Consider the following 25,902-nt stretch of genomic DNA (forward strand, 5'->3'; position numbering starts at 1 on the left):
AACAGAAGACACAAATGCAGGTCCTTCACAGTTTATTCAAATATAAGCAAAATAGCAAACTCAGATGGGAAAAAGGTTCTTCAACAAAAACAGCTCCGAAGAGGAAAATAAGATTTTCAATAGCTTCACTATGGAGAATTCTCAAAAACATCCAGAGGGAAAAAACTTAAACTTAAACTCTCCGTAGAGGAAAAAAGTCTTAGAAAACTAAAGTCAGAAAAAAGGGAAAAAAAATGTAACAAAAATGTCCGAAAAATCCAACAAAAAAACGGAACAAAAACCTCTTCGTAGAGAGGACAGGCTTCTCCCAGAGGGTGTAATAATAGGTACCGCCGGCAGGGGGCGATACTGCTGGATCGCGCTTCCTGGGCCGCGACACCCGCGAGGAAGAGAGAGCGCTGCGGGGCTGGAGGAGACCGGAAAATGGATCGCTGAAGCGGAGAGAAGAGACAGGCGAGCAGCAGGAATGAAACTAAACGGGAACGGGCCTGGTAGCAGAAAAAGGCAAAATCAAAGATGTAGACCGGGATTCAGATGCAACAGGAAAAAGGCTGACATGACAGGACCGGGAGATCGAGGGAAACACGAGAAGGGCAAACAACAATCTGACACAGGACAGCGCTAAGGGAAGGAATAAATAGAGGGAGAAATCAAGAAGAACAGGTGAGTGACATTAACTTAATAGCGTAATAGCTTAAACAAGAGGATGGGCGTGGAATTAGAGAGTAAACAGAAGGCATGTGGCGGAGGATCAAAACAAAACATGCTAGGGAAAGGCACATAGACAATACAAACAAAACAACAACAACACCCAGTGGCCCAGATGATCAAACCGAGGACATGACAGGGAGAGGGTGCCATTTTTATTTTTGTACTTGTTTGACTGTGTTTCTTCATAGTAAGGGAGTTGAGGAAAGCCTTTGTTTTTTCATTTCTTTTCTTTAACCTGAACTAGTTTATTTGGTACTCCTCCTAAGCTAGATCTGTTTTGTTTGTTGTTTTGGTTTAATCCTTCTCCTTAAGACTTATGTTTCATTTATTGTTTATTGAATGAGAACAAACCCATAAAAAGGTTTAAGTTTACTCTTGTGGTTGTTTCACATTTCTGAGGCAGAGGATTAAAGTGTTCCCTCAATTATTGTTTTTTTTTAACTTTATACAATTCATAAATTTGGACTTCTTTTTCTCAAATTCTAAATTTCAATTTTCTTTGTTATTTTCCTTCCCCAACCCTAATAAAAAGGGGAAGGGACTTAACAGTATGAATTTATTTCAGGCAGTATAACTTATTAGAGTCAACAGCTCAACACGCAAGCTCTGTGTTTCCCATAGTACACCTGATCTGACATGAAGTCATAATCAAACAAATTCTTTTTACAGTATTTTAGTGACACAAAAGTTCTTGGAGCCTCAAATGATTACATTTGAACCAATGAAGGCTTCTGAAGATGAACAAAGGTCTCGGGGAATCAGAGCCACAAGAAGGTGAATAATTAATGACAGAATTTATAATCTTTTAAGGTAGGGTAAGGTTAAGGTTTTGTGGTTTAAGTTTTAGGTTTGATTAAAGTGTGTGATTAAAGATTTGTACAGTAATTACATATTTATTACTTACAGGTATTGTCTAATTACAGTTGAAGTCAGAATTATTAGCCCCCCTGAAATATTAGACCCCCTGTTTATTTTTTCCCCAATTTCTGTTTAACGTAGAGATTTCTTTCAACACATTTCTAAACATAATAGTTTTAATAACCCATTTTTAATAACTGATTTATTTTATCTTTGCCATGATGACAGTTAATAATATTTACCAACTTTTTTAAAGACTCTTCTATATAGCTCAAAGTGACATTCATAAAGGCTTAACTAGGTTAATTAGGTTAACTAGGCAGGTTAGGGTAATTAGGCAAGTTATTGTATATTGATGGTTTGTTGCGTACACTATCGGGAAAAAAATATTCTAAAGGGGCTTATAATTTTGATCTTAAAATGGTGTTTAAAAAATTAAAAACTGCTTTTATTCTAGGCGATATAAAACAAATAAAACTTTTTTCAAAAGAAAAAAATATTATCAGACATACTGTGAAAATTTTCTTGGTCTGTTTAACATCATTTGGGAAATATGTAAAAAATAATAAATAAATAAAGCGGGGTTAATGATTCTGACTTCATCTGTAAGTATACCGGTCATTGTCATTACATGCATTGTATGAAATGATTCAGTTCACAATATGTGATAATACATAAACTGGGTTTAAAAGTGATTTAGAATTTATACTATATTTATAAATAGTCTAAAAAGTATCCTTTTATTCTAAGATGCTTTTAAAAATAAATAAAAAGCATAATCAAAGATGTGCTAATAACAAATCTTAAATCCATTTAAGTCTGTTCCTCAGAAAAAAAGAAAAACAGATACTGTGTCACAATTTATTTTAAGGTGTCCTTTTTACAGTGCAATTATTTATGTAAGTACTAAGTAATATTAATTAAGTACTATAAGTAGTTGCTTAGTTATTTGCTTATGGTTAGAATACGGGTTAGGTTTAGGGTTGGTTGCATTTAATTAGGAGAAATTAATTATAATTACTATAGTAAGTAGATAGAACATATATAATGAGGACACCATAACATAAAGTGTTACTAAAATTTGTAATCTGTGTTTGAATAAAGAAAAGATTACAGAATTTTAAATTTTTAAATGTTGAATTACTACCTTTTGTCCACAAAGTCATGTAATAAAAAAATACATTATTTAGTGATATCCATTTGAATGCATGTTGAATGTGTGTATGTACTGTATGTATATTTCTTTGTGTGTGTGTGTGTGTGTGTGTGTGTGTGTGTGTGTGTGTATGTGTGTGTGTGTGTGTGTGTGTGTTGATAAGCGCACCTCGACAGGTTTTTCTGTTTGAAGTGTGTGTGAAGCCCATCTCACATTCACAGCGATAGCTGCCAGGAACATTTAGACACTGGCCATTTTCACACAGATCCACATCTTCAGCGCATTCATCCAAATCTGCTGGACAGCCAGACATTTAAATGTGTGAACATCTTCAGTTAGAGAACCAAGGCTTGTATGATGTAAGAATAAAGAATGTTGTTGTTTATGAATGGATTGAAATGCTTAAGGAAGAATTGAGGATGGTTAAAAATGAAAGAATGACCTGAGCAGATAACCCCGTCTCCAATAAACCCGTCTGAACATTCACAGTGGTATGAGCCAGCTGTGTTCACACACTCGGCATCAGCGCTGCAGACGCTAGTCCTGTTAGCACACTCATCCACATCTACACATCAAAATACATTCAACACCAAACAGTTACGCAGAAGAAAAGCAGGAGTTTTTCATTTTTAATACATTGGATATCAGACACTGAGATCTCACAACAAATCAGCAATGTGATTGCCCATTATTTTAATTCACTTTCATTTACATTTACTCATTTAGCAGATCTTAAATAAATCAAAACCACAATTTGTCAAAAGAACAATATTTGCCAAGTTTTAAGGTATGGTTGTTACAATGTAACTATTCATTTAACTTCTAAGTACTACTAATTAATTACATGTACTTACTATATGGATAGGGTCAGAATGAGGTTAAGATCTAGGTTTATCTGCATGTAATAATGAATAATTAATTGTAAATACTATAGTAAGTTAATTTAAATTACATAAAATATATTACATTTTAAGAGTTCACACCTAGATGATGACGGATAATAAAGTGTGTATGGCATGCTGTCCCTGGAGAGAGCCCAGTAGATCTTCGAGCCCAGGGCTCCCTTCAGTTTCGTAGGGCGAGAGGAAAGTCTAAGCTCAGATAGGTCTGGAAAGCTCCCCTGGATTAGTTCTTTGAGTCTGCTATTGATTATTGGAAGTTGGCGTGGTGTGTTATACTGTTAACTGATTGTCATAAATTGGAATCCTAGACTAATTGCTCATGTACTGTGTCAATTTGGTTTAGACTGTGAGATGAAACGTTGGTTACGTATGTAACCGTGGTTCTGTGAATTCCGGATGACTGCCAGAGACTGCGTTTACCCAGTGGATAATCGCAGTGCCAGCTGCCGAGGAACAACATACCAACAAAGTCACATGGTGACGCAAGGTAAACTGAGGTATATATCCACTACAGCTCTGCCCCCCTGTCTCTTTTTGGTTCTTGCCTTTGCATTTGGTCGTTGAATTAGTTTTGTCATCGAGCGCAGCTCTTTGGACTACGGTTGGTGTTTCCTTTGTGCAATTACCAATCTAGGATCGTTCACTTTGTTATATTGTGGACTGTGGAAAAGTAGTTTTCTACATTATCTTACATTCGGCTGTAATATATGAGTGTCAGTTACCTCCCAGTACTATCCAGGTACTATCCAGTACTATTAGACGCTGTATTTTTGTAAGCATCTGAGTAAAAAGCATATATAACATCAATTAATTATATCTCTTATATGGTGCTATCTGGAGGTTTTACGCCGAACTGCGGGTTACTGTTTATGTGACAGTTACCTCGCAGTGCTATCCGGAGGCTACTTTTCTACCATTACAAATATTCAGTGTGTTTTTTCGTGGCTGTTATTGGGCATATGCTCCGTTGTGTCCAGCGGGCCTAACCGTGGATGATTATAAAATATTTTTTTTGCTAGTATTGATTTTTCTTGCTCTCTGCTTCCATCGGTTGACTCGAAGGCCCAGATTTCGATTGACCGTTAGCGTGACTTTTCGTACGGCACATCACAAGACAACGGTCCTAGCCACGGTATTTGGTTGGTTAGTTTTTTCAGTTTGATGCCTTCATATGGCTTATCATGTTATTTCCATGGCTTTCCCGATAACCCGCAAGCTCTGTCCTAACAAGCTTCTCCCAGATGACGTACACGATATCTGCCCATCCTGTCTCGGCGTTCAACATTTGAAAGACACACTAACTGAACTGTGCCCGCGATGTAGTTTTCTGTCCTTGTCAGAGAGACAAGTGCATTTGGCAGTGATGCACAATGAGGATGCTGTTGCTTTACCAGCAGGTCTAGCGTTGCCAAAAGAGGGGAAAAAAAATGTGACACTTTGGCGGCTTCTGGAGATCCTCGTTTTAAGAAACCTAGCCTAAACATAAGAACACAGCTGAATATCTGTTGTTGGGGAAAGTGGCCTGTCTGTCTTCATACATGGTGGAGATTGTCAGGGTTCTGCCACTTTGGTCTTGAAAATTCTTGTTTTGGTGGCAGAGCTCTGACACTTCTCATGTCTGGTCCTGTTTCTGTCTCTGTGTGAGCGCGCACCGTTGTGGGTGTACGTAGAGTGTGCGCGCTCCTGCTTGACGCGGCCGCGCGCGCGCTCTGCGTCCCTCAGACGCGTGCGCGCTTGTACTCGTGTTTGTGTTTTCGTTTGTCAGCAGCGTGGTGTTTCATTCCCAGCGTCTCAGTCTTGTTGGTTTCGGTTTTGGTCGGCGCTGGGATGAAGCATGCACGCTGCGTGTGTGAGCGCACGGTGGGTGCTTTCATTCATCGTGTGCTCGTGTCTTGCGTCTTTTGTCAAAGCACGTGGCTCAGTGTTTACATTGTGGTCACGTGCTTCAGTGTTGTTATGTGAGCGCATGGCTTGTATTGTCTCTCTGTGTCATGCGCTCTCCCGTCTATTGTCTAGTCCCACCCTCCTTGTTAACCCATCATTAGTTAATTGTGTTCACCTGTTTGTCAATTTACTTTTTGCTTTATAATCCCCCTCATGTTTTCAGTCCTTTGTCAGTTCGCCGTCAATATTACTCTGTCTTGTTGTCTCCAGTCCTGTTTTGTCCTGCCAGCCCTGTCAAGTTTGTTTTTGCCTTTTTATTAATGTTTTTCCCCTTTGGGGTAGTTTTGTTTTGCCTTTTATTTTTATTTGTAGTTTATAATAAATATTCCTTCATTTTTCTGCAATTGGGTCTGCACTCCTTTTTTTCCCTTACCGACCGTGACAGTGCGAACTGACCATAATGAGGACCCAGCAGAAGGATGACTCCTTCCTCAGCCACATGCCACAGCTTCTCCATCTGCATGCACTGCGGCAACATGGCTCTGAGATAAAGGAGTTTGCGGAGAGGTTCCGTATGGCAGCAGAGGGGCTTGGGTTCAATGACTGGGCTCTTTTGAACCTCCTGAACTTCGCTCTTGATAAACCCCTCTATCCTTTGCAGATACAGAGATTGGTGGGCTACTCATACAAACAGTTTGTGGACCATATGGTTAATCAAGTTGCCCATGAATGTTGTCAGGAGAGAATCTGCTCTGTTCTTCAACCAACAGACCAACCTGAACCCAGCTCACTGCTGCCTCCCACAGAGAAGAGGAAACTGAGGAGGAGGAACAGGTCTTCCTCTATCGTTATCCCTCTATTGGTGACGGAACCTGCTGCAGCCCACCCAGCAACAACCCTGGCTGCAGCATCACCCAGTGAAGCACCCGCAACAGACACTGCACCAGTCCAGCAGACTGTGTCTGAAGAGGTGGCCAGCTTTCCGCCACCAAAAATAAGGAAGCGTAGGAGGAAAAAGGGCTCCTCCAACATGTCGGCTCCAGCCCCAGAGCGCCCTCCAGTGTCGGCTCCAGCCCCAGAGCGCCCTCCAGTGTCGGCTCCAGCCCCAGAGCGCCCTCCAGTGTCGGCTCCAGCCCCAGAGCGCCCTCCAGTGTCGGCTCCAGCCCCAGAGCGCCCTCCAGTGTCGGCTCCAGCCCCAGAGCGCCCTCCAGTGTCGGCTCCAGCCCCAGAGCGCCCTCCAGTGTCGGCTCCAGCCCCAGAGCGCCCTCCAGTGTCGGCTCCAGCCCCAGAGCGCCCTCCAGTGTCGGCTCCAGCCCCAGAGCGCCCTCCAGTGTCGGCTCCAGCCCCAGAGCGCCCTCCAGTGTCGGCTCCAGCCCCAGAGCGCCCTCCAGTGTCGGCTCCAGCCCCAGAGCGCAGCCCAGAGCCGGTCCCAGCCCGGCCCCTTGCCCTGCCGGCGCCACCCAGACGTCTTGCCCTGCCGGCGCCACCCAGACGTCTTGCCCAGCCGGTCTCAGCCCGGCCCCTTGCCCTGCCGGCGCCACCCAGACGTCTAGCCCTGCCGGCATCAGCCCAGCTCCTTGCCCTGCCGGCGTCACCCAGACGTCTTGCCCAGCCGGTCCCACCCAGACGTCTTGCCCAGCCGGTCCCAGCCCGGCCCCTTGCCCTGCCGGCGCCACCCAGACGTCTTGCCCAGCCGGTCTCAGCCCGGCCCCTTGCCCTGCCGGCGCCACCCAGACGTCTAGCCCTGCCGGCATCAGCCCAGCTCCTTGCCCTGCCGGCGTCACCCAGACGTCTTGCCCAGCCGGTCCCACCCAGACGTCTTGCCCAGCCGGTCCCAGCCCGGCCCCTTGCCCTGCCGGCGCCACCCAGACGTCTTGCCCAGCCGGTCTCAGCCCGGCCCCTTGCCCTGCCGGCGCCACCCAGACGTCTAGCCCTGCCGGCATCAGCCCAGCTCCTTGCCCTGCCGGCGCCACCCAGACGTCTTGCCCTGCCGGCGCCACCCAGACGTCTTGCCCTGCCGGCGCCACCCAGACGTCTTGCCCAGCCGGTCCCAGCCCGGCCCCTTGCCCTGCCGGCCCCAGCCCGGCCCCTTGCCCTGCCGGCGCCAACCAGACGTCTAGCCCTGCCGGCACCAGCCCAGCTCCCTGCCCTGCCGGCTCCCCTCTGGTCTCCAGCCCTGCCGGCTCCCCTCTGGTCTCCAGCCCTGCCGGCTCACCTCTGGTCTCCAGCCCTGCCGGCTCACCTCTGGTCTCCAGCCCTGCCGGCTCACCTCTGGTCTCCAGCCCTGCCGGCTCACCTCTGGTCTCCAGCCCTGCCGGCTCACCTCTGGTCTCCAGCCCAACCAGCTCCCCACCGACCTCCTGCCTTGTCTCCCCTGATAGACTCTCCCTGGGTTGTCCCTCCTGCTCCTCCTTGGTGTTCCCTCCCTGCACCCTGGACGGACCCTCCGGCTCCACCCTGGCTCCCTGCTGGGGCCCCCGACCCACTGAATCCACCCTGGACTGTCCCTCCTGATCCTCCCTGGTCTTGCCCTCCCATCCCTCCCTTGTTTGTCTTGTTGAGTCCGGCTTGGCTTCCCTCCCTCCCCCCCTTCATGTCGTCTTGCCTGTTCACCCCCCTGTCTTGTGTCTGTTGATGTTGCCTGTTTTGTTGTCTTGTAGTGTTTCTTGTCTGTCTTGTACCTTGTTGGATGTTCCCTTTAGGGACGCCAGGTGGCGTCCCTTTTTGGGGGGGCTAGTGTCAGGGTTCTGCCACTTTGGTCTTGAAAATTCTTGTTTTGGTGGCAGAGCTCTGACACTTCTCATGTCTGGTCCTGTTTCTGTCTCTGTGTGAGCGCGCGCCGTTGTGGGTGTACGTAGAGTGTGCGCGCTCCTGCTTGACGCGGCCGCGCGCGCGCTCTGCGTCCCTCAGACGCGTGCGCGCTTGTACTCGTGTTTGTGTTTTCGTTTGTCAGCAGCGTGGTGTTTCATTCCCAGCGTCTCAGTCTTGTTGGTTTCGGTTTTGGTCGGCGCTGGGATGAAGCATGCACGCTGCGTGTGTGAGCGCACGGTGGGTGCTTTCATTCATCGTGTGCTCGTGTCTTGCGTCTTTTGTCAAAGCACGTGGCTCAGTGTTTATATTGTGGTCACGTGCTTCAGTGTTGTTATGTGAGCGCATGGCTTGTATTGTCTCTCTGTGTCATGCGCTCTCCCGTCTATTGTCTAGTCCCACCCTCCTTGTTAACCCATCATTAGTTAATTGTGTTCACCTGTTTGTCAATTTACTTTTTGCTTTATAATCCCCCTCATGTTTTCAGTCCTTTGTCAGTTCGCCGTCAATATTACTCTGTCTTGTTGTCTCCAGTCCTGTTTTGTCCTGCCAGCCCTGTCAAGTTTGTTTTTGCCTTTTTATTAATGTTTTTCCCCTTTGGGGTAGTTTTGTTTTGCCTTTAATTTTTATTTGTAGTTTATAATAAATATTCCTTCATTTTTCTGCAATTGGGTCTGCACTCCTTTTTTTCCCTCACCGACCGTGACAGAGATGAAACGCCCTTTACAAAATCTACAGCCAGCATCTAACATCTCTACTTCCCCACTTTGACGTTGTGTCTACATGTGCTTCTGACTCTCATTTTCAGGAGCAATCTCCGACTGACGTTCCTGAGCCTGTTGACCAACCTGTAAGACATGCTGTGACAGTTGGATCTGAGAATGGCTCTCCACATTCTTCTGAGAACTTGGGAAGAACATATAAACTCTGCACAGATAGCCAACTGGCCTAGCCGGTACTTGAACCAGTGGTCTTCTTGCTGTGAGGTGACAGTGATAACCCCTAAGCCACTGTGCCACCCTATCCTGGATTAATCTAGGAAAAAGAGGAAGTAGCAGGGGTGGATGGGGGGGATTCTTCAAGGAGAAGATATACTTTATAAATAAAATTCACTAATTATTAGTTCATATCATGAGACATGACATGTGAACCTCACAAACCTTTGGAGCAAATGCAAAAGCAATGGAATATAATTGTCCCTCCTATCTAATTTGTTTCCTTCACCATCCTCCTCTTTATTGTAAAGACACTTAAGACTTAAGATTCTTAAGACCCCTTTCTTTAACTTGAGTACTAGTAATGTTTGATTTTACTGTTAGGATATATTTTCCTGTTTTTCAGAACAATTTTTTCAGAAAATATTTATTCTTCTCATATACCATTTAACAACAAAATAAAGATAATTGCGCAACAGTTCACCTCCAGTATTGCAGACTACACACAATCCTTAACCCATAACACAGAACTGTACATCATGAATCACACCCACCAGCACATTTGACTCCATCTCCAAACCATCCGTCCCCGCAGGAGCAGTGGTAATGTCCTGGTGTGTTGACACAGGTGGCATGTGTGTCACAGTTATGACTGTTAATCTCACACTCATTAACATCTGCATTAGAACATAAAAGATTAAATCATTACAAAAACCATTACCAACTAATAGGACAGCCAAAATATTAAAATACAACTGTGTTATTATTAAAAATTTTAAACAGTCACTTGATAAAGGATTCAAAGTTGGTAACAAAAATATTTTCAGTCAAATTAGTACTATATAGTAAACCTATCTGAGTTATGGTTTAACTGTATTCATTCATTCATTCATTTCTTTTCAGCTTAGTACCTTTATTAATCTGTGGTTGCCACAGCGGAATGAACTGCCAACATATCCTGCATATGTTTTACGCAGCAGATGCCCTTCTAGCTACAACCCATCACTGGGAATCATCTATAAACTTCTGACAACTTTAGCTTACCCAATTCATCTATACCACATGTCTTTAGACTGTGGGGAAAACCGGATCAAATGCAAGTGAACACAGGAAGAACATGCAAACTCCACACAGAAATGCCAACTGAGCCATCGGAGGCTCAAACCAGTGACCTTTTTGCTGTGAGGCGAGAGCGCTACCCACTGCGCCACTGTGCTGCCTGGTTTAACTGCAATTGCAATTAAAAAGTTGTGACAAGTTTAATAATAATGTTACGCCAGGTCCTTATAATACTGATATAGGAACTACTCAAGGAACATTTTTTATTTCCAAATTTTTTTTGCCTTTTTATTAGTGATCTTCCAAAAATGTGTCCCGATGTTTTTCTTCAATTGTATGTGGATGACATGGTTAACAAGAAACCAAGAAGTGTCATCTTGATGCATTTTTTACTTTATATACAAACAAGTGTAACATATCTTGGTATGATTTTAGATGATCAATAAAATGTTTAAATCATAAAAGATGCATAAACTAATTAACTAATTAAGGTAAATAATAAAAACTTCAGAACAATAAATTGTTTAAAATACAGTATGATCTTGCTCATTGTTTTTAACATCTACGTGAATGACTGATTCCCCTGGGTTCTATTTTTAGAAAACATGGTCTGTCTTTCCACTGCTATGCAGATGACACTCAAATTTACCTGCCTTACTTAAAACCGAGTTCAGGTGGATTGGAGACTCTTATGCCTTGCCAGTCGGATGTGAAAGCCTGATTGTCTTTGAACTTTCTAGATTTTAATGAGAGTAAAACTGAAATAATTTTGTTCGGCCCGTCAAAATTTTTACAGGAAACCACCAGTAAATCTTGGTAAATCAAGTTTTTCTGTAAAGCCTTGGGTAAAAGATCTGAGTGTTATCTTTGATGATGGCTTGAGATTTGATGAACAGATTAGCGAAATGGTTAAATCCTGTTTTTTTCAGCTTTGACTTTTAAAAACAGTCAGACCTATTTCATCTAAAAAAAATTTTGAAAACATAATTCATGCTTTCATTACTTCTAGATTGGACTACCGTAATCCACTATATTTTGGGATCAGTCAGACAGTTCTATCCCGCCTACTGTTGCTGCTGCAAGGCTTTTATCTGGTACTAAAAAATATGACCACACCACACCAGTCTCACACTCTTTGCACTGATTGCCTGTGCACTATTGTGCCACTTTTAAAATTCTTCTCTTGGTTTTTAAATCACTAACTGACCTGGCTCCATCCTACCTGTCAGATCTGTTAACTGAACATCAGCCTGCATCGGTCTCCTTGGTCATCTAACCAGAGACTGTTATGCATTGCAAAGTCGAGGCTGAAATGCAGGGGTGACCATGCTTTTGGAGTAGCTGGTCCTACTTTGTGGAATGCTCTGTCCATCCATATTTACATTTAGTCATTTAGCAGACGCTTTTATCCAAAGCGACTTACAAATGAGGACAAGGAAGCAACTTACACAACTATAAGAGCAACAATGAATAAGTGCTATAGGCAAGTTTCAGGTCTGTAAAGTCTAAGAAGGAAAGTATTAGTAATTTTTTTTTTTTTTGGGTACAGTTAGTGTGATATCCAGAGAGGCAATTGCAGATTAGGAAGTGAAGTGGAAACTAAATAGTTGAGTTTTTAGTCGTTTCTTGAAATTAGCGAGTGACTCTGCCGTTCTGATGCAGTTAGGGAGTTCACTTTGAACTTTGAAGATTTTAGATGTTTTTTATCTGTCCCTTACAAATAAAACATTAAATTAAATAAATATACACTACCTGACAGAAGTCTTGTCGCCTACCTAAGTTTTAGGACCAATAAATAATGACTTGACTTTTAGTTGATCATTTGGTATCAGAAGTGACTTATATGAAAGGCAAAGGCTTCAAGATTATGCTTATTTTACCACAATAAAATATGACCATGCCTTAATTTACAATAATTAAGTTTTTTCTTTGCTTAAAAGTCTTGTTACTTAACAGAAATAATATATAGTATAGAACATAATGTCATGGTGCAGTGGGAAAATAATTAATATTGTGTACGACGCCCATGAGCTTGGATGACTGCATCCATACATATCTGATAAATAACTTCTTAATAAAGTCATCTGGAATGGCAAAGAAAGCATTCTTGCAAGACTCCCAGAGTTCATCAAGATTCTTTGGATTCATCTTCAATGCCTCCTCCATTCATCGCACCCCAGACATGCTCAATAAAGTTCATGTCTGGTGACTGGGCTGGCCAACCTAGAGCACCTTGACCTTCTTTGCTTTCAGGAACTTTGATGTGGAGGCTGAAGTATGAGAAGCAGTGCTATCCTGCTGAAGAATTTGCCCTCTCCTGTGGTTTGTAATGTAATGGGCAGCACAAATGTCTGGATACCTCAGGCTGTTGATGTTGCCATCAACACTGAAATGTTTCCTTCCCCAAACTTGACTTTTTCCTGTGAGAATCTTGGGTCTATGTGGGTTCCAATAGGTTGTCTGCAGTATTTGTGATGATAGGGATGCAGTTCGACAGATGTTTCATTAGAAAAATCAACCTCTTGCCTCTTTTCTAAATGATCAACTAGGATTCAAGTTATTATTTGTTGCTCTTACAACTGGGATCAACGACAAGACTTTTGTGAGGTAGTGTATTAGGCTGCACAATAATTTATAAACATGATAATCAAGGTTATTTTGTGCAGAGTTTTATTCACGATTAATAATTATGATTATGCTTTCGCTTTCAAACTTTATCCACTTCAGCATATTTTTATTTCTATTTACAGATAATACGTAATAGAAACGAAGTAAGGAGATCCACAAATTAGTATTTTTTGTCTTTGTTACGAATTTTTACATAACATAAACATGTTTGAATATATTCATAACCACATTCGTGTTTTACTGTCATGCTTTTAAAATAAAAAACGCTACTAAAAGAATAATTTTGCATTCTTTAATCCCTATTAATAACTCCTGTACAGCAATCCCACAACATTCTGACACTCAAATACCCTGTCAGTAATGTCTAGTGGCTGTCAATGGGCTTTTCACATTGTCAGCTATAATGTTCATGTTGTTTTTGGTGTTTCCATTAATGAATAGGGCCACTGTGTAAATACAGAGTACAGTTATGATCTTATTGCCACATCAGATCGTTATGATAACATGATATATGCCTTCAACGATTTTCAGAAGATAAATACAAAAAAATAACACAACTGGAATAACTACAGCAGTTCTCAGGAGATGGCGAGGACATATGATGGCGTGTGCAGGTGGTGTAGTGCTGTCCCAATTCTTAGGGGTAAATTTTGAAGCCCTTCCCCTTTACGCTCGGTTGTAAGGGCCAAGGGGAAGGGGTACAAAAATAGTATTTGGATTGGACCTAAAAGTCATATGCACTATAGATGCTACATTACATGTTCATTTTGTAAGAAACACTATACTACCAGCACGATAGGTTTATAACACAAACATAATTCACAAGTGCTATATGTTTCACACATTTTCAAGATCAGGTCTCACCAGTGCAGCCAGAGGTTCCTTTTTTTACGGCGTAACCTATGTCACAATGACAGATGAAAGAACCCTTGGTGTTCTCACACTCCCCAAATGCACAGATGTTGTCGTTCAGTTCACACTCATTCACATCTGCAAATAGCAAGACAAAAATCCAGGAAAAAAAATCTGAAATAAGATTCTTTCAAAGACTATGCAAAATTCAAAACAGACGCAGTACAGACAAAGCTGACACAACTGGTCAACTACAGCACATTCTTGTGATATTAACTTTTAAAATAGATGCCTTATTTGTGATTGTATATATTTTAAAACATATTGGATTTAGTTATTTGACTGTTGGTCAAAAACACATGAACATACAAGTTATGTCACACAAATAAAAATTCAAGGTTTGCCGAAGTGAGTTGAATTATATACAAAATATGCATTACAGTATATATCAAGCATTGAGTTTAGCATTTATTTAAAAAATGCAGCATGTTTTAAAACTTTTGCAGCCTACCAATACATGTCTTCATGTCCACGGAAGCCATAAATCCTTCGTAACACAAACAATGATATGCTCCAGGAACGTTAGTGCACTGACCACCTTCACAGATGTCTAAAACCTCTTCACATTCATTCACATCTGGAGAGACACAGAAACAAAGAGTTGAATGCATGCATGTGTTCAGCTGGACATATTATAAGTTCCACAATGTAAACAAGGCTTCTGTAGATCGTTAAAGTCAGAACTATTAGCCGCCATTTATTTTTTCCCTGATTTCTGTTTAACGGAGAGAAGATTTCTTCAACACATTTCTAAACATAATAGTTTTAATAACTCATTTCTGATAACTGATTTATTTTATCTTTGCCATGATGACAGTAAATAATATTTGATTAGATATTTTTCAAGACACTTCCACAGCTTAAAGTGACATTTTAAGGCTTAACCATGTTAATTAGGTTAACTATAGGCAAGTTAGGGTAATTAGGCAAGTCATTATAATGATGGTTTGTTCTTTAGACTATTGAAAAAAATATAGCTTAAAGGGGCTAATAGTTTTGTGTCATGATGGTGGATCTGTCTGTTCTTCTATGATGTGTCTGCGTGTGTGTGTTTATGGGTGAGTGTGTGTGTGTGTGTGTGTGTGTGTCTGTGTGGAAGTCGCATGGCTGTCAGTTGTGTTTACATGTCATCAGATGGGTGGTCACGTGTACGCTGTCACAGGCACTTGCCGTTGCTTAGCACCGCTCAGCTGATAATCAGCGCACCACAGGTGCAGCGCATTACTGCGCCTATATATGTTCAGTGTTCCTGTCTCACATTGTCAGTTCATTGTCCTCACGGTTTGTCTGTGTCCTGTCAGGCTCTTGTCGTTGAATCGCTGGTGGTGAGTGAGCTGGAAGAGTTTTATGCCGTTGGATTTTTGATCTTCTCTGTTGATGACTTCATTGGACTTTTGATCTTCTCTGTTGACGGCTGCTCGAACTTGTCATCAGCCCTAGAACTTTTTATTGGATTCACTCACTTCCTGAGATACTCACCTGACATCTACCAGCTAACAACTTATCAGCTCTGTGTCTTGTTGATCATAATAAACACTGTTACTTGCAATTGGGTCTCCTTGTTTTCCGTGACAGTTTTGACCTTAAAATGTTTTTAAAAAAATGTAAAACTACTTTTATTCTAGCCGAAATGAAACAAATAAGGTTTTCTCCAGAAGAAAAAATATTATCAGACATACTGTGAAAACTTCCTTGCTCTGTTAAACATCATTTATGAAATATTTAAAAAAGAACAAAAAAAAAAAATCAAAGGGTGGCTTGTAATTCTGAATTCAACTGTATAAAAAACAGTGTTGCAGCGTTTTATGGTCAGTAGTAAAGATACCTGAACATGTCCGCTGGTCCGGCGTGAGACTGTAACCCTGACCACAGCTGCAGGAGTAACTGCCCTCTGAGTTACTACAGTACAGCTCACATCCTCCGTTCTCTATTGTGCACTCATCTATATCTAAAGTACAAAGTTACATAGTTATGAACAGTACCAGTAACATTGTAGGGTCATTCATCTTTTATAATGTATTTATACAAAGAAATTCAATTGACAGTTTGAGTAATATTAAGAAATGTGTGCATTACTCATTGTTACAAAATACATCTTAAGTAAAATGACATTACTGTAAGTGTTACCAAAATTTATATTGACCCCAATGTGTAAATGTAAATCTACTTTTTTCGCATTATATATTGCTTATTGTATGAAATAGAGAAAATAAAGAAAGTGGAGCTGCTTTTCAGTGGATCGTCCTTCAACAAACATTATTAAACGGAACTGTATCCGTGTTGTGTTAAGTATAAATACACTAGCATTCTAGATGTTATGAATGGTTGTGGCAATGAAGGTGGAGTTCCATATGCAACATTTAATACCAAGAATAGTCAACAGGCATAAGTCCAACTCAGGCTCATTCTAAGAATGTATCGCTATATAGATTTCTGGAGAGTGACAAATATTTCCCAAGAGCTCTGTTTTTTGCAGTTTTTGTTTTCACAAATCCACCAGAGACCGATGTGTATGCTTTTTAAGTTCTCAAATTTCTCTCGCGAGTGCCATTTGCGCTTGCTGTTCTCGCGTAAATCCACCATAGGTCACTGGTGATTGACTGACTAACTGATTGAATGACTGACTGACTCATAGATCAACTGACCTACCCCCCTTCTTCCCTAAAACCAACCAATAGTGTTTTCAAAGGCACTGTCTCAATTGACCCGCCCACACACTTCCCTAAGCCCAACGGACAGTTTTAAAAAGCAATCCAGAAAAAGAAAAGCCCCTGCCTGATTTTTTACCACATTTTCAGAATTTACCACATTCTCACCCTGTTGTTAACTTGTTTGTTTGACTTTTTGGCTTCTGCTTTTGTCTTATTCGCTTTCTAGAACCATTCTTCAGGGGACTCGAACCCTGTCGTCGTGGACAACTCCTCTCTGAGTCTCAAGTCAGTCGTCCATAAGGAGATAAGCAGTCAGCTGGTAAGTGTAAAAAAGGAGCAACGTCATACTGCCCCGTAGCTGTTATTTTAAACACAAAACGCAGCCATACGTACTTCTGCATACATAATTCATGATCTCCAAAAATGTATATAGGGCACTGCTTTTAAAATGAGCCTATATTGGCTTAAATCGTGTTTCTGTAATGTTCTGCAGCTGTGTTAGTGTAATTATTGTCCAGATTGATAACAGCTGTAGTGTGTAATCAGTGCAATAAATTATGGGAGTTGTAGTCCAGGAGAATGACAAGCTGAGTAGAAAGCAGGAGTGTCCTCTAGTGGATCTTGTGGGCACTCCAGCTGATAATTATGACACTATTCTGGCATGCTGAATATGTTCTATAAACTGAAATATTGTCGTTAGTTTTTGTACCTTTCATGCTTATCCATGTAAAGTTGCTTTGACGATTTATGATTTATAAAGCACTACACTACCTGACAAAAGTCTTGTCCTTGATCCCAGTTGTAATACCCAAATAATAATATGACTAGTTTCTAGTTGATCATTTGGAAATGTGGCATAATGTAGATTTTTCAGACTCATTTTTCTTTCAAAACTAATTTCCAATCATCATATATACTGCTGAAGACTAATTGGAACCCACATGGACCAAAATCGCTACAAAAATAATCAACTTTGGTAAAGAACAAATCATGGTTTGGGGTTACATTCAGTATGGGGGGAGTGTCTGCAGAGGGGATGGCAACATCAATAGCCTAATCAAGACATTTGTGCTGCCCATTACATTATAAGCCACAGGAGAGGGCAAATTCCTCAACAGGATAGCGCTCCTTCTCATACTTTAGCCCCCATATCAAAGTTCATGAAAGAAAAAAAGTCAAGGTGCTACAGGTATGGCCAGCCCAGTCACCAGACATGAACATTATTGAGCATGTCTGGGGTAAGATGAAAAAGAAGGCATTGAAGATGAATCCAAAGAATCTTGATGAACTATGGAAACCTGCAAGAAAGCTGTCTTTGCCATTCTAGAAGACTTTATGGTAACACTTTATAACAACTACACACTATAAATCATTTATTATGCATTAGCAAATAGTAAATTCATTATCTGTTAAGCATTAACTCTACATTAATAAACGTTAGTAAGCAGTTTATAACTGCAGCTACTAATGCTGTATTCTTGACTTACAACCACATTTTAAAATGTGCCTAATAATTGTATTTTCATACTGTGTTAATGATTTATTTTTCATTTCTAAATGAAGTATCGCATTATATAAACAGAAAAAAATACATAAACGACTTTATTCAATCCTATTTGTTTAACGATACACAAATGAAAATGTACTACTTCAAATGAAAAATTTAAATTTGCAGCCTTATCTTAAATAAACTACTGACCAGTTTAATCATTGCTTATTATATTGTTAAATTATTATATTGTTGTTGTATCCAGTTTTATGTTGTATTTTGACACCTGTTATTTGGCAATATTTGGACTTTACAGTCATTTTATTGTTTAGATAAGATTGCAAAGATTATTGTTCAGTTGATTTTGAGCCTTTATTTGTCATTCATAAGGGATTTATAAAGCATGAATAGTCTTCACTTTACATTAGGTCACAAAACTGCATGAAGTTGAGTTAATAAAGCATTCATTAACATGTATAATAACTATTAATATACGCCTGAATAATATGATATATAAGCGTTGATTTCAATAGTTTATTAATCATTTACTAACTCATTCTGAATTATCTTAATAACCACCAACTACTCTTGAATACAAATGGTTAGTAAATAATGCAATACTTCTTTTAGTAATGAAAAATAAATCATTAACAAAGTATGAAAATACAACTATTAAGCACATTATACTTGTGATTGTAAGTCAAGAATACAGCATTAGTAGCTGCAGTTATAAACTGCTTACTAATGTTTATTAATGTAGAGTTAATGCTTGACAAATAATGAATTCACTACGTGCTAATGCTTAATAAATGATTTATAGTGTATAGTTATTAGAAAGTGTTAACAACTTTATTAATAAGTTATTTGAATCAGAAATGTATGGATGCAGTCGTCCAAGCTCATGGGAGTCCGAGACAATATTCATTCTTTTTTTCACTGCACCATGACTTTATATTCTATACTGTACATTATTTCTGTTAAATGACAATACTTTTGTCTCAGGTCAAGTCAGACCTTACTGTCCTAATTAAAAAATTATAAATCAAGGCATGATCATATTTTATTTTAAGTGTAATCTAGAGGCCTTATTATTTGTTGGTCCTAAAACTTGGATAGGCGACAAGACTTTTGTCAGGTAGTGTATAGAAATAAAGGCAAAAAATGAATGAAAGCATAAAATAATTCACAATTAATTTTCAAAAACACCTTAAACTTTTGACTAATCGATCTACAGTTCTGACCTGTGCAACCCTTCCAATCAGGTGCCGTCTGGTAGCCAGAGTTACATGAGCACTGGTAGGTTCCCACCAAATTCACACACCAGCCATTAGGACAAAGTGTGCTACTCAGATCACACTCGTTCACGTCTGCAGAAAAACAGTAATTTCCGTCAGATCAATGACAAGAATTAGGTCAAAATCTATTCTGGGTTAAAACAGTTCCACTTTACATTAAGTGTCCTTAACTAATATGTCCTTACATTGAAATGATTCACTTGGCACAATGCGCTTATTTTGACAAACAAGAGTGAGATATAGCCCACACAAATGACATGATTTAGTTCACCTTCACAGGCACTGCCATCCACAGACAGATGATGACCAGGCGGACACACACACTTGTAGCTGCCGTCAGTGTTTTCACAGGTGCCTCCATTGCACAGTGAAAGGTTACGCTCACATTCATCAATATCTACAGCATAACATGGTCAGGATTAGTGTGGAAAATAATGGTTTTGCAAATATGTACATGAGTTACTACAAGAAACATGTAAATAAAAAGGCACATTTAAGGTTTTACTATATTGAATTTAATGCAGTAAGTAAAACATAAGTACATAAAGGAAAGTGAAAATGTCGAGATATAACCACTGAGCCACCAATGCCATGTCCCGAATAATTTATTATTTGATTGTCTGAAGCACACCATAAATAGTAAAGTGTCACTCACCCATGCAGTTCTTCATCATCATGATTCCACTTTCGTAGCCAGGAAAACAGTCACATTGGAAACTGCCCAAAGTGTTCACACATGTGCCATGACCACAGACATCAGGAGAGATCATGCACTCGTCAATATCTGTGAAAATTCACACATGCATTCACACTCGATCTCATAGAAAAACACATGAAATGCTTAATCATTTACAGCTGAGTGCCATTACACAAACTGAAGCGGAACAAGCATTCAATTAAAACATAGATATACTCAAATACAACAGTTTGTATCTGTGGATCTTACTTTCTATACTTTCACATGCATCCAAAAGGTGTATACAATTTCTGGGTTTGAACAAAGTCATAAATATTTTTATATTAATTTAATTTCATATATGATTATATATTAATAAATTAACGTACAGTTGATGTTTTATAGAAACTGACTGTAAAAAAAAATTAATGCATGGTATTTTATTTCTATTTTAATGAATGTCATAAAAGACATGCAAACCTTAATAAAAATTTAGCTATAAACTTCACTGACTGGCTTCTCCCCTGTACAGTTTCAATCAGACTCCTTCCACAAAAAAAAAAAAAAAAAAATTAATTGAATAAATTAGTTTCACCTTTATTCAGCAAGATTTCATTCATGCCCCCGTGACTCACTCTAAGCTACTGGATGCGATCATGCGAATATGAATTTGATACCGCATGCGAATGAGAAAAAAAACAATCAGCTTTTCCCGGACAGCATAAACATGTGAAGTCTCGAGTCTCCAGAAGTTCAGTGTGTGTGTGTGTGTGTTTTGTGTGTGTCTGTGGTCTTTTACTCACTCAGAAGGTGCAGAGAATAATGTCAAACAGCGGTGTGTATGCCTTATCCTGTCGCAAAATGTTGCTAAAGCCCTACGCAACAGTAATAGTTTGATTGCAGTGTCTGTACAGCACTTCAATAATACGTCTAAATTGTATTAATTCTATTTGTGTTTACGACGATTAGAACTTTAAGCATATTCAAAGTGCTATTCCACCGCATCATTATGAACCATAATGTCTGTGGCTGCAGTTTTAGCCTCTGTTGGACATGGCAGCCGCTGAACTCCAGTAAAAAAAAAACGGTTATGTCACACTTGCCAGGTGTGTGCAAAGCACTTGATTTGCAATTTAAATTCAATCCTGCCTTCAATCTTCAATGCTAATTTTACCCTTACCTCCATCATAACATCACAACTCACGAGACTACACTGTTAGACATTTCTGTAAATTACACAGTTATTTACTGTATTTCACCCAGTGTAATACTGCAAATTCCTTTTACGGTAAATAACTGTATTTACCGTTGCATTATGGGAATTTAGTGTGACGTCGAACAACATATACAGCGATGTACTGTATTTGTAAAAATTCGTGTATTATACTGTATTTTCCACAACTGCTTCAACGCCACCTTGCGGCGATTCGACTACTCTGCACCACATTTTGCCTGAGGACCCTGGAGCAATTCTGGAGGACAATTTATTAGTGTGCCTGAAGAACATACTGGATTTAACAAACTTTACTCTGGTAAGCTGAGGCAGTGTTTCATTTTACAGAATGTTTTGTGGACGAGAATAGAACAAAGTAAAGTATAAAGTTGGCTATTATTATTTTCTCTGGCTTGGCGTTATTTCGCCCATTTGAGAAATATATCATCTATTAAGATGTAACCTTTATTTAATTTATTACATTAACACTACTATTACTTTAAATAAGACTGTTTATGACTATTAGCCATTGTTCTCGTCATATCTTTTTATTTATTTACATAGGAACCGGTGTTGCAGCGGGTTTTGGTTTAGGAGGGAACCAGAGGTATGTAGACAGTTTTGGAGGACACTTAGCATGAGACAACGGTCCGGCAGAGAGTGTTTTCCCCCAGAAGAATATGAATGAAAGACCAACAAATAATCCAGGTAAAAGCGCGTCTGTCTGTGCTGACAACACTCGACATTGATTTGAGCACCTCTATTAGCATTTGTTTGCTCGGCAACATTGGCTGAAGCGATCTTAAAATGGTAATGTTAACTGTTAGCTAAACTGAGCTAAGTTTATAATGAATTGGACTCAAACTCATGTTAACGTGCAACGTTTAACTTATATTGATTTATACTATATACATTAGATGTTGTGAACTTATTTTTCTCTGGTTTAGAGTAACTCATAACGTTAGCTTGGGAAAATAACATCGCGACGTAGCCTATAAGAACGTTAACGTAAATCTATACAATATGCATAGAGGTAAAGTTGGTTTTATATTCGCACATTCGTTCATTTAGAAGACTCTATACTGTTTACCATGTTACTTTGAATATTCGATCAGAATTAGCATGCCAGTATGACTTGAAATCAACATTAACACTGTTTATTTGACCGTGAGCATGTTGTACTTTGATAGTCATTAGCTGCTAAAATGATTTCGCTATTTAGAGTTTGCAAATAATACTTTTATGAAATTAAATTATTAAGGGGGAAGTCTGAATCTGCTAATATAAAACCAATTTTACCTCTATGCATTATGCTAATAACCACCTTTTTGCTATTTATTGTTTGCTAATTATTTTTTTTTATCACAACTCTTGACATTTGGTTTAACATAATTGTTACCATTATATTTTTTTCTGTTTAGATATGGCACTGGCACAGCAGCAGGTTTTGTCTGAAGAAACAAACAGCATTTCGGAGGAACATCTTGATCAGCACAGCCTTATGCTTAACAAATAAGCAAGACCAGTAAGCAACCAAGGTAAACAAATAAAAAAAAAAGTTGTGTGGAGGTTGTGGATTGTAGCATGGTATTCTTATCTGTATTTTTGGCTTTATTATGGTCTCAATATAGAATACTGGGAGCCTGCCTGTGCAAACTGGACCTCATACAACAGTAAGTACTGTACATCTATTTGTTTCTCAATATAGTAACGTTACTTTTAATACAAAATGTGTCATGTTTAGTTGCTAGCTAAATAAAAAAATCGTTTTCCCTTTTTTATTAAACCAGTTAGTAGGGTTTTTTTCATCTTTGTTTATAATATTTTTGAGCAGTTTGAGGTCTGTCATGGGTCAGACATTTCAAAATACAATAATTAGTATTGGGATACATCCATTTGTCTATGTATTAAATGTCTTTTTCCCCATTTCATGTTGCCTAATTATTTTGTAATAAATAAAATAATACATTTTTTTGTATAAATAATTCCAGAGGATGAAACAAAATGCACAGCAACAACCAGAGTGAGCCAGAAGATAGCAGGAGAAGTAGTGAAGAGAATGACAACCATGAACAACAGTGAGTTATCCTTCTTTCACCAGCTAACTGAGAACTTGGATTAGGTGAGACACTCTCAATAATTGTATCAGTATTCAGTCAGTTTTAGTTTATTAGGAATACATAAAACAAATAGTCTAATCTGTCCTGCAGTGAATCAACCCATCACAAATGCTACAATGTTTTTGTAAAACCTTGTTAGGGAAAAAAATAAACAGGACATTCTGGTTAGTTATCTTTTAAACATGGTAGTGAGCAGGTTATGAGCAGGAGCCAGTTGCTCAGTACCAGCTGAAAACTACCCCAACCTAGCTGCCATGCTTCAAAATAACTAACCAGTATATGATTTTTTTTTTTAAACAAGCTTCTTCTATGCTTATGTTAGTCTGTTTGTCCTTATCCAGAGTTCTTCATAATCCTGGACTGGGCCAAATCCTGACAAGATGCTGTGGTGGTCATGGAGGAGTGAATCCTAAAAGACACATGTGATCAATGAGTTTCCGCATTGATCCAATGGGCCAGCCTGACCACCCGCTGGTGAACTTTCAAGCCTCTGGTGCCTAGACTGCGGCCTTGCACAAGTTTGGCTAGAGGAGAACTGGTCGTGCCCAACTGAGCCTGGTATCTCTCAAGGGATTTTATTCTACACTTTCGTCAGTTGGTGAAGTTTCTTCCATGCCACTGTCGCCACTGGATCACTTGGCTACGATTGGTGGATCGGTGGATTTGCTCTTCAGTGTTTGGACTTTCAGCAGTAACATTTACTGCTTCAATTCTGAAAACTGGACTGAAGCAGCTTCAATTTATAAGAACTTCTATGTTAAGCTGCTTTGACATCATTGATCTACATTGTAAAAGTGCAATAGAAATAAAGATGAATTGCATTTGAACATGTGAATTCAGACCTTGTTGAGCATTTGACACCAGAACTAGTTATATTTTAAAGTTGGGTTGTTTCTGAGTCGGCTAATAGTTACAAATATTTATTTTTCCAACAATATGCAATTCAGAAGTTTAAATTTTTATTGTACATGTATGTTCTAGTGCTTTGTGTGATTTATTTATTTTTAATGTGTTGATTTTATTGCTTAATGTAATTTTCACACATTTTCCTTAAATGCTTTAAGCATTATTAATGTTTTAAAGAATGGAATATTTTGTAATTGTGTCTGGTTTAATGTCAGTAGTACTTAGTACAATTGTTTTTTTTTTCTCAACAATATGCAGGTCAGACACTTAAATTAGTTTTGTACATGTATGTTAATGTGCTTTGTCATTTTCAATGTTTTTTTTCTTAAAATAAAATATTTTGAATGATTGAAATGTAATGTTTTTACACATTTTTAAGCTTGTTTTAAGCATCTCCAATGTTTTAAATAAAGAGTGTTTATTTTGTTAATATTTTGTAATTGTGTATTTTTTAGGTCTATAGTATTAAAATAATATTAATAAAATTATATTATAAAATATTTAGGACAAAATTAAAAGGTTTACAGTAGCTAACTGTTAACTTAGGTTTTTACAGTAGTTAACCATTTTCAGACACTACGGTAACATGCTGTAAACGGATTTACAGTTGTATACTGTAAATCTAAAATACAGTAACTTACTGGCAACAGTGTTGCCAGTAAGTTACTGTAAAAACCCTTTGAAATGTCTAACTGTACTTTTCACCTCGACGAGAAATCTCGTCACAATTTAATCTTACGAGATCTCATCATCAGGATCTTGTCACATCCCTAGTAGTATCGTCATTAACGGTCTGTCTACAATACATAATGTTGCATGTGGAAAAGTCAGGGTGCTTTCACACCTGTGGATCGATTCTCTTGTTCCGAAACAGGGATTAAAATGATTACAATGTTGTTCTTTGTGACACCCACAGACGTCGTCACCAAATATAAATCTCTTCGCTGAGGCCAGCTTCCAGCCTCCATCGCTGAGACTGCAGCTCTGCACAAGACTTTTGGCCAGTGGAGAAATATAGGGCTCTATCATACACCTGGCGCAATGTGGCGCAAAGCGCAGCGCAATGGTCTTTTGATACTTTAAGCTCGGCGCAAGGGTCATTTTGAGGTGTTGCGCCACACTGTTTAAATAGCAAATGAATTTGCGCTCAAATGTGCGCCCATAGGCGTTGTGGTCTAAAAAAGCAGGCATGTTTTGGTGCATTGCTATTTTGAGAAACTGTAAATAGTCTGTTCTGTTCTATTGTCTGGCGCAAAGTGCGCTTGGCTTACACACTACAAACAAGATACAGAGCAATACGCAAATATCTTTACATATGAAAAAGATATAATATATTAAGAATATATATAATAAGGATATATCATTCATTTTCTTGTTGGCTTAGTCCCTTTATTAATCCGCCACAGCGGAATAAACCGCCAACTTATCCAGCAAGTTTTTACGCACTGGATGCCCTTCCAGCCGCAACCCATCTCTGGGAAATAATAAGGATATATATAGTATATAAATATAAATGATTAAAATATTACAAAACATGTTAATTTCTAGCCTACATGAATTTAAAAACCACTGCCTTCACACTTTCTTCATCTCGGGAGGCTTTTTCAGTTCATTCAATTTGCTTTTGTTTAATGTTATTATTATTAGCAGTATTATTTATTATATCCATATTTATATTTGTTTTATTAAAAACAAGCTT

At 39.2% G+C, this 25,902-nt stretch overlaps 1 protein-coding gene across 12 annotated transcripts in view; it reads right to left on the reverse strand.

The window, feature by feature from the left end:
- Positions 1 to 25,902, reverse strand: part of fbn2 (fibrillin 2) — a 168,163-nt gene that overhangs the window by 69,506 nt on the left and 72,755 nt on the right. For 11 of the 12 annotated variants that reach the window (XR_015500924.1, XR_015500923.1, XR_015500921.1 and 8 more), the window contains 9 exons: positions 19,944 to 20,072; positions 19,560 to 19,685; positions 19,235 to 19,360; positions 15,679 to 15,801; positions 14,305 to 14,430; positions 13,806 to 13,931; positions 9,809 to 9,931; positions 3,168 to 3,290; positions 2,894 to 3,019 (listed from right to left, as the gene is read on the reverse strand). Coding sequence is in view for 8 of the 12 variants with exons in the window: in XM_087270314.1 (XP_087126440.1) it covers positions 2,894 to 3,019; positions 3,168 to 3,290; positions 9,809 to 9,931; positions 13,806 to 13,931; positions 14,305 to 14,430; positions 15,679 to 15,801; positions 19,235 to 19,360; positions 19,560 to 19,685; positions 19,944 to 20,072 (1,128 nt within the window). In the remaining 4 variants the exon portion in view is untranslated. Of the gene's footprint in view, positions 1 to 2,893; positions 3,020 to 3,167; positions 3,291 to 9,167; positions 9,302 to 9,808; positions 9,932 to 13,805; positions 13,932 to 14,304; positions 14,431 to 15,678; positions 15,802 to 19,234; positions 19,361 to 19,559; positions 19,686 to 19,943; positions 20,073 to 25,902 lie in introns of those variants that run through there. The other variant, XM_087270320.1, reaches the window with a different exon arrangement.

Source organism: Danio rerio, chromosome 10 (assembly GCF_052040795.2).
Source record: "Danio rerio strain M-AB ecotype USA chromosome 10, GRCz13ab, whole genome shotgun sequence".
NCBI classification, from domain to species: domain Eukaryota; kingdom Metazoa; phylum Chordata; class Actinopteri; order Cypriniformes; family Danionidae; genus Danio; species Danio rerio.